The following is a 10000-nucleotide window of genomic DNA, read 5'->3' as shown; positions in this document are numbered from 1 at the left end:
CTGCAATGGCAAACACAAAAAAAAATGGAATGTATGTCATGTTACTGCAATTTATTTTTTTTATTTGCATTTTTTTTTTTTTTTTTTACAATTTATGAGGCAAAGTAAGAGTTCCAGAGGGTGCTTAATCAGTCTTTTCCAGCAGCAGTGGTCTTTTCAAAATAAAAAGAAAAACAATACATAATAGGATGTATTCTTAATATCTATAATACTGAATCTTTTTAATCTCTGATTGAATTGTCAAGCTAACAGCCAAACAACTGAAGTACATGGACCATGCAAATCTACATCTTTCCTCTACCTTCTGAAGAAATAGAAAAAATAATTTGATCTTTTTCTTCTCTTTTTACCTATTAAACAGTGAAATTCGTTATTCTTATAAGCAGATTTTAAACATAACTTTTTTCTTTTGTCTATTCTGAAACAAAAGGGAGAGTTAGGATATGATATTCCTAGCTACAACTTCTAATACTCAATAAAATACTAGTTTACATGATTCTTATCCCTCTTCCCTAAATATCTTTCTTAGAATGTGAAAAAAATAGCAAAATCTAGACTTCTATTATGTCAGGAATACAATCCTCTATAAAAATAATATATGTAAAAAATACATAGATAAACAAATAAATAATATTAATAATGTACTCATAACATACAATGTGATTACTCTTTACATACAATGATTACCTTATGCACATTTTAATTGCTTTCAAAATTGAGTAACAATTTCTGGTACAGAATATGGTTTTTCTTAGCAAATTAATCATTTAAACATCTTTTTGGTAATCCTTTTCTTTACTACACGCTGGTAACCCTTTCAAATGTTTTGTTAAAAGATTAAATTATGTAACAATAACCTCTAACATCAGACCTAGATTCTGTCCAAAATCATGTATCAATAATATCTAACATTACCCCTAGATTCGGGCCAAACTCAAATTTATCAATATGAAATTTGTATAAAAACTTACAAGGTGCTGGGGTTATTCAATGTTCTCAATGTTGCAAGACTCAATGATGCAAGAATAGCCTAACAACCCTCGGCAACACTTCCTTACAAGGCCATCATTGTGTGCATTAACACATCTAACAAACACTGACATATTCCAATTAATCTATTAAGTAGAAATGCATTAATGTACAACTATAACGTTGTGACTTCAAAGGAAATTATGGCAAAGCTCTGACTAGATTGTTCTGGCATTCATAGATATTAATTACCTTAATGAAAAAAAAGAAAAAAAAGAAAAGAAAAGGGAGGAAAATAAGGAGATAATATACATTCATGGCTTTCCATTGCATGTACGTTATTCAAAATACTGTAACTCGGAGCAAAATAAAACTTGATCTACACCCTTTGTTGCTACTTCGATCTCACAAGCCATACAAAACCTTTTCATTTATTATGCTAATGGCACATTCAGTTAGAAGGGAGGAACATCAAATTACAATGCAAATAAATTATGATGATGTAGAATACAAAATATAAAATAATAATCTAAATCTCTATTTATTTTTACAGCATTTGTTTCTAAATTGAAAGGAATTAGAAACATGTCTTGACTAGGAAGCATTTGACATTCCTTACCATTTTTGAAGTAATATTTCAGACAGAAGTTAAGGAATACCTGCAGTGCCAGCATTAGAAGTACTATTCTTCCTACATAGGTAGGAACCTAATTTCCTTATAATTTCTTATGAGTAACTGCTGCATATTTTGATGAAGAAACAAAACAGACAAAAAAAAGATTGTACATAAATATATATACACATAGAAAAATATGCAACAAGTAACCAAACCATCATGATAACATTTCTCTGATATGAAAATATTACAATATGCAGGTATTTCATACCAAACCTATCAAAAACCAGTAATATTTATCTGCAAGAAAAAAAGTTAATAAAAAAATATAACAAGTAAACATAACTAATAAACCCTAGTATTTCAAAATTACCAATGCCATGAAGCTATGCCATTTTTATTATATACATCCTTGGACAAACAAACAAACAAACAAAATCCATAAAAAAGAAAGAAAAAAAAAAACACACTGCATCATTCAGATGCAAATACACAGATTTTCATCACAGACGATTATACCAGAAACCAGGTCATTAACAAAGGTAACTTCTATACACCGTAAATACATCACTGGATGTGTCTCAGAAGGAACATCTAAGGAATTATTAGTCACTTTTATGTCTGAGATGCATAAGGAAAGTTCCTGGTATGAAAAAGGCCACTGATGTCTACAACATAAAAAATCCAACATAGTATTTTTCATGTACATATTACTTGTACATGCTAGGATAAAACTGTAAAACAGAAATGAAACTAAAAACAATTCTTTACAAGAACTGACTCTTTTTTTTTTTGTGCACATGCACACATCCACCAACAAGCACACACGCTGGCATGAGATTTACCATAAAATAAGTTTCTCTAACCAAAATGTGACAACCATCTCACATTATCCAATGAAAATTACTATACTGCATTATAATAAAACTAATATTTACTTCCTTTTAAAATATTCTCAATGGCCATTCTACCTGAACATCCACTATCCTCTCTATATGGAATGATGTAAAAATGTATTACAACCAAGGTACAATAAGGATCAAAGCTATGCAAGAACATCAGACATCCTGTTTCTGTGTCTTTGTCAGTTTGCATATGAAGAGAAGAGCAAAGAAGAAAATAAAAAGTATTGGGAAATTTTTGATCAATTCAATTCATTATCTTCATGAATTTCAATTTTTGTTCTTTGTGAGCAAGCTTAAATCAACGTAATCTTAAGAGCTATTTTCCACACCTTTGCACCTTTGTATTTAACTGAAACGACATGTCTATTTCAATTTTTGGTTATCAATTCCTCGCCTACTGAAGCACACTGGATTGCTCTTAGCCGATCCCTGGCTGGTTCAAAGGATGATTGGAGAGCTAGAGTAGACTGGTAAAATGCTGTTGCTTTCTCAAGGTCACCCTGAAATTAAGTGAAAAAAAAAATAGCAATGAATTAAAGCAATGTAATAACAATGATATGGCGCATTATAGATTTTTTGTTTTATATAACAAATAATTTAGAGAGATAATTACTTGTAAATGATAAATTCAAATTCAAAGTATGAATAAAATGAGATTGTGTACCTTATTTAAGTTATTCGTGATAAGAAAATATGAATATATTAATTGTTCTTTAATAGAAATCAAGCAAGACAAAAGTAAAATAACAAAACAAGTGATTACTAATGATCTCATATATACAACCCACAAGAATTATAGGAAATCTTTTAAAAGTTCACTGAAATAACCCTGCATGACACTAGACATTCGAGACTGGGCAATACATAGTGACCCCTTCTTACATGCATATCTGCATGGCGACTTATTAATTCATATTGCACACCTAGGCATAAGAACTGAAAACAATGGAAGTAGTTCAATTCCATTATATAGCTGCTGTAAGAAGGCCTTCTCAATAACAAATTTTCAACTTGGCCATCATTAGAAATAAATAGGTTTAGAATAAGAGAGCCTTTCTTCAAAAATCCCCATCAATGTGTTTTGTTTTCTGAAAACTCAGCAAAACAACACAAAACAAAACAAAAAATCATCATAAACATTTACAGACATGCAATAGTAAACAAACATACAGACTACATAAGATAAACGTACTGTATACTATAGCAATCACCTGTTTAACTTACCTTAGCAGCATAAATATTTGCCATGGTGAAATGGATGACCACAAACTTTGGTGAAATTTCTAATGCCATATTTGCTACAACAAGGGCATTGTTATAGAGTCCTGCCCTGTAAGAACAAAAAATATATTGTCAACAAAAAAAATTGTAAGATCATAATATGCTTACTTACTCAAGTTCCAACAGATTTCACAGGAAATTACACTGATTCATTCATGCTGAGCCATTTCAGCACCAATTTTCGTTTCTGTAAACTAATTATTGCTTTCATTAGATTGGAAATAACTTTTAATACATAACAGAATTAAACAATAGTGAGTAAATAACACTTACCTATGAAGAATATTGGCTAAAGATATTAATGGAATGTCTTTCATATGCCGTGGTGCATGATGGAGTGTGTGACGCAGACAATCCACTGCTCTTTCTCCACTGCCCACAACTCTCCAGTATAGTGCTGCTGCTGTTGCCACTACCCATGAAGTTTCATTCTAGAAAAAAAATTGATATCTATATAAATCCTTTGCAACATGGTGGAATTAGATTGCTTAAACTGAAGTATCCAGTAATATCAGGCAATTAAACTACATTAGCAAGTGACATTAAACAGTGAATGCTTCTTTGGCAGAATAAATCAACTAAAACTTCACCTATTATTGCAAAGAGTAATACTTTTCATTACAGTCATCTCAAATCAAGGTAAATTTTTCCAGAAGAATGGAACTATAAACTCTTCCTCTGATCATCTTTACAAAGGATTAGCTCATAGAAATCTACTGAAAGGACTGTGGGACCCAACCAGCTGTTAGTCATAGAGCTGTACAATACATCCAAAACAAATTCTAAAAATCAGAAGTGTGAGTTTTAAGTTCAATTCTTATAATCAAATGATTAAAGCTCAGTGCCATAAACATATAGACTATTGAATTAAAATTAAACTAGAGAGCACTCAGACTTTCATTACAATGACAAAACTAGGCTATCTACTTTGAAAACAATTTGCAAACTTCTACTATCATAAAAATGCTTACTTTTTGGAGAGATCTCGCAATTCTGGTTGCCATTAGTTCCACAGGTACAGGTGTGCGATCAGTGAGTGTCTGTAGAGCTTCACGTAAACCCATTTCTGGAAAGTGAGGCAGAAGATGGCGATGTCTGATGCCTGCTAAGTGGTCCAGGGTGTGCATGGAAGCAGGGAGATCTCCTCGACACACAGGCTCTTCCAGAGGTGTGCCGACTTGTGGACTGGGCACAAGGTAATCAGATATACTGGAAAAAGACTGTACTTTAGGCTTGGTCTTTCATTATATACTGAAGTCATTTCATGTTAAAAATATAAATTGATGTCATGCAAAGATTCCAATTACAAAATAATGTCTTAGAAAACATAACATAACAATATATGTCCCTAGTCTCATCCTCGAATGTCACATGACCCAACACCTGTAACTGTTAGGCTACTGCTGTATTTCAACTCAATGTGCAACACTCACTCAATATTCTTAGCTGAGACAGAGAGCCAAGTGGAGGTGAAATGCTTGACGTCACTCAGCTTATTGGCACGATCGCAAACGTGCTGGGGAGGAGGGGGAGAGGCTACCCTTTCCCGCACCCGCAAGAGGACGTCGGGCAGCGGGTCATCTTCAATGGCAGGAGTATCTGAGGGGGGGTTGGATTCTGCTTCAGCTGTCGTCAACGTTGCATCATCTGAGCCCAGGCCTACGCGGACATGAATCTGCTTGTTGGATATCTGGACAAAAAAATAAATGGTATTTAATACATGAGATTAGTTAGTTTTTATCTAACTTACATAACTGTAAGTAAAAAATATAAACAATCAGGTCAACAATTCCTTTGCTTGTTATTCCCTTAGATCTATGTCAAATGTTTTAAACTTCCAAAAAAGAAATAGATAGAATATGATGTATAATCAATGTTATTCTAGTTAATACATGAAAAACCATGTAAAAAATTGGATCTCCTTAACTAATCATTACCTTAGACTCAGGTCCTTGGGGATCTCCTGTTCCTTTGCTTTTGTCTTCAGCCGGAACTGAAGGCTTTGATAAAGAGGAGTTATCCTCGTCTTCATTCTCTTCTGTCTCAATTTCAAGATCAAGGTTGATCTCCTCAAGCAATTCATCTGTAAGCCACAAATTTTAACTCCTTAAATGACCCTTACCAACATGATTTTCAACATAAGCTTGGCAAATCTTTGGTCGAAATGAAATGTACTTTTACATTTCATTACTAAAAGTGTCTTTTTCATTGCAATACAGATTTGCAACATGATTATAATTATCACAGCTGTAGTAATAATGCATAAACGAATATAAAAATTCACTTTTATGCAGAATTATCAAATCCTTTCACACACCTATTCTGCTTTTTCTTTTTTCTCAGTACTGTCAAAATTAAAAGTAGGAAAGAATCTCAACTAAATTAGATTATTGGGAAATTATTGTCTGCTATGTTCTACTTCCAAAGATGCACAATTCTTTTATGAATGTGTCTTTCAGAAATGCTAAAAAAGAAAAAAAAATCATTACCAAAAAAGTGTAACATCTTGGCAACATTCTCCAGCAAAGCTTATGCGATATCTTTTTTTATATTTTTTTCACCAATGGAAAGGGAATGAGTGACAAATCTATAGTGTGCTAACATGGAGTGACCAATGGTTACACAGTATGGCTCCATATTTTACCATTCTACTTTCATTTCCTAATATAAAGAAGAAAAAACATCATCACACATTCCAGCTAGGCAGTGAGCACAAATGAGAACATACTGATCGCCAGTTATAGCAAAGACTACATATTTTTCTGTGGCTGTGGGTTATGTCGGTTATGTTTACACTGCGATATTTGTCATTTAATCATAAGTTGTCAAAATGCAATGACACTGAAATGCTTCATACACTATACTTCTTTTAGTGAGCTAAATTACTTCATATATACAGATTTATATCTGAAATTTCAACCATGATATCAACATGATATTTTCTTTATCACCTAATTTTTTTGGGGGAAAACTTACTTTTGTCATCACCAGATCCATTGTCTACAACAGCCTGACAACCTCCATCTGTTGTACAAACGCCTTCTTCAACTCCACCCTTGAATTAAGAATATTAAGTGAATTACAAATCAAAATCTATAATTTTCTTATCTCCAAAACAAAAATTAACTTTTTAAACTGAAAATTCTCCTTATAACAAATCTGATGACAAGCCACCAAGACCAATTCTTCAAATATGCACAATATCTTCATCTGCTTATCAAAAAAAAAAAAAAAAAAAAAAAAAAAAAAAAAAAAAAAAAAAAAATCATAAATAGAATAATCCAAACTATGTAAGAGAAGAAAAATGAAAAGAAGGAAGGCAAGTTGAAACAAATTGAGAAAAAGGGAATAAAGATCAAAGATCAAATATTCCATCCATCTACCTGATTCTGGCACGTAGGTAAAGGTCGGACGGAGTGTGGAGGTCGGGTGTGGCATGCGAGAGCGGTCAGATATTGAAGAGCGGCAGGGTGATTAGGGGAGGCTGCCAACACGCGTTCATAGTGGTGCCATGCACCTGTTAGGTTTCCTTTCCCACAGTACAAGTTAGCCAACAGGAAGTTTGTCTCTGGCTGATGAATTTTTAAAAAGAAAAAATGAAAACAATACAAAAAATAAAATACTATTAGTAGTACAAAAAACACTAATTCACTGACACACAATTAAGTAGGCAAACCCAACAACTTCTTTCTGATAATATAATCTTTTCTTGTCTTCTAATCAACATTCATTACACACAAAGCAAATGAAACCATTGTTTTTTACTGAGCTTTATCTAAGGCTATAAACATAGATAATAAAATATTTTCACTTAAATGTAAAACAAAACATAAAATAAGTTCTCACATCAAAGACATTTTCTTCAAAAGAAACATTAGAAATTTCTTCGCATCTTTTTATCCTAACCTTTAATTAGTTCAAAACCAGTAAGTCAATGCAGAGCATCACACAACTGACCTCTTGATCATCAACTTGAACAGCTTGTAATGTCAAGGTTAAAGCATCATCAATGTGTCCTGCTGTATACAGCAAAGCTGCTGTGTTTACTAGAGGCACATCACGCCATTCTTCAGGAGCTGTTGCAACAGCACGTCTCAAACACTCAACACCATTATACAGGTTTCCATGCACTCGCCAGTATAGTCCAGCTAAGTTGTAGAGAAGCCACTGGGGGCCAACACCCTAGAAGATTCAATAAATAGTTTAGCATTTATCCATATATTTTTTCTACTTAAAACTACTTAAATAAAATCAAAGTACAAAAAAACACCAATAGCTTTCATACTTACTTTCTTCATGGCACTGCTAATGCGTTGCCCTATTTCTGCCTCAGATCCCTGATAACCATACTTCATGAGGTAAGGGACAGCATGGGGATCAGGGTTCCTTGTGGTCAACGTGTGCCGCTCTTTAATACCAGGAATGTCATCAATCCCTTCTACAACATCACTGAGTCGCTCACATATTGGTGGATGCCATGGCAAAGGGTGTTCCTCGTTAAAGCTGACGTCTATGTCGTCACTAAGAAATCTGTCAACTCTTTAAAAACGAAAATAATCATAAAAAAAATGGCTATTTGCAAGCAGAGAAACTATTACCACATCATACCCAGTGTTATCTTAAAATTCCTTTTCATTTATATACTGAATCATATGTTGCTCCTATATCTACTTACGAGAATCCCTTGTTTTCGGCAGGAAGGAAAACAGAAGGAAAGTCATCCCACTGTGGGAGAGGAGGTGCCTGCTCGCATTGCTCTGGGGTGGGGAAACCTTCACCAAGTGTCACATCCAAGATCCCTGGTGTACCACCATTCCTATTACAGGCAGAAGATGAAATATTCTCTTGTATTTTTCATCTGTCAAATTTCTCTCATAGAAATACCACAGTATCATGCTCTGTGCAAGACATTCAAATATGATCCTTTTACTTCATATATGGATATGAAATAAGTAAGTTGGAATGGATTACTTCATCCATTTAACACAGAGATGATGCTATATATCGTCCTATCACATCATAAGAGACCATCCCTTATACCAGGATGATGTCTTCATATCATGCAAAGTTGAGACTACTCTAATCTAAATAGTTGTGCACTTGTTGAGGAAAAAGAGGCCCTCAAAAATGGGCTTACAGACTCTTTTTTGCATCATTACCCAGAATATCATTTATACCACAGGCAACAGCATAGAGAGTGGGGAAAATTTATATTTCTTGTGCTTCTGATTTTTGAACAGCTGACTCTGCATGCACCCTGGTGTATTATTCAGTATGGTTTTGGGGGCTCCCATTACAATTGGGTCAAGAAAGACTCAGAACAAACTCTACTCTCATTCATTTTTCTTTTCTCTCATGCACAGACATATAACATGCTCTACAAAATTTCAATTCTCACCTGTAGGTCTTCGTTGGATGAAGTGGCATGATCTGTGGTACCTGAGACATTAGCAGAGGCTTTCTCTTGAGCACATGCTGCCCTAACCTCAGTGCCTCTGATTCCACAGTATGTAGAAGACTCTGTAAATCTAAGAGGAGCTCTGAAGGAGAACCTCTTTGCTCCAGCTGATCTCGTCGCATGTTGCAACTCAAGAACGTGTGGCCATCCTGTTGGTACTGAAAACAGTCTTGACCTGCAAGGAACAAAAATTGTGCAAATGTCTAGTAACCATTGCATACAGTAATATGTTGCCAAATGGTCTTCTTCCTAATTTGTGAGTGAACTAAAAATGCATCTTTCAAAAATCAAAGACCCACGACATTCATCATTTAACCAACCTCTTCCATCTGTGCTCTCTCTGATTTTCTGCTCTTCATATTCCAGTCTTGACTCCAGTTTCATTTCTGGAGTAGCTTGCTCAAGAAGAAGCTTCTGCTGGAGAGATAACCACTCCTCATGCCGCTTCTGGTAATCTCTCAGCTCACCTAAGGTTCTCTGTAGTGACCTGCAAAGTCAAAATTTATCAGTCACCATTCATACTATGACTTCTCAAAACACAAAGTAATACAAATTGTAAGAACACTAACAAAATCTATGTATTATAAAAGTAAGATTTCATGCATCCCAGTACAATGAAACTTACTGATGTTGGTTTTCCAATGCAGCTTCTAATTTTGAATGACACAGAACGGCATGTTTTCTACGGCGTAAGCTCTGGTCACCAGGAGACATATATAATGCATTTTCAAAGCATAATACAGAACTGTTTAAAAAGAGAAATTTTTGTTG

General features: G+C 34.1%; 1 protein-coding gene across 1 annotated transcript in view; it reads right to left on the bottom strand.

Annotated features, from left to right (window-relative positions):
- The window catches only part of LOC113816378 (tetratricopeptide repeat protein 17), an 18434-nt gene that overhangs the window by 269 nt on the left and 8165 nt on the right, over positions 1–10000 (bottom strand). Inside the window, exons 7-20 of the mRNA XM_027368442.2 lie at positions 9855–9974; positions 9550–9716; positions 9170–9404; positions 8447–8587; positions 8061–8310; positions 7729–7953; positions 7155–7343; positions 6748–6826; positions 5709–5854; positions 5205–5461; positions 4743–4980; positions 4045–4202; positions 3715–3820; positions 1–2990 (exon numbers count right to left, since the gene is read on the bottom strand). The exon at positions 1–2990 is cut by the window's left edge and continues 269 nt beyond it. Coding sequence (XP_027224243.2) covers positions 2859–2990; positions 3715–3820; positions 4045–4202; positions 4743–4980; positions 5205–5461; positions 5709–5854; positions 6748–6826; positions 7155–7343; positions 7729–7953; positions 8061–8310; positions 8447–8587; positions 9170–9404; positions 9550–9716; positions 9855–9974 — 2443 coding nt within the window. The 3' untranslated portion in view covers positions 1–2858. The remainder of the gene's footprint in view (positions 2991–3714; positions 3821–4044; positions 4203–4742; positions 4981–5204; positions 5462–5708; positions 5855–6747; positions 6827–7154; positions 7344–7728; positions 7954–8060; positions 8311–8446; positions 8588–9169; positions 9405–9549; positions 9717–9854; positions 9975–10000) is intronic.

Source organism: Penaeus vannamei, chromosome 6, assembly GCF_042767895.1.
Source record: "Penaeus vannamei isolate JL-2024 chromosome 6, ASM4276789v1, whole genome shotgun sequence".
In the NCBI taxonomy this organism is placed as follows: domain Eukaryota; kingdom Metazoa; phylum Arthropoda; class Malacostraca; order Decapoda; family Penaeidae; genus Penaeus; species Penaeus vannamei.
Note: the sequence above shows the minus strand (reverse complement) of the source record. Positions and strands in the feature narration are given on the sequence as shown.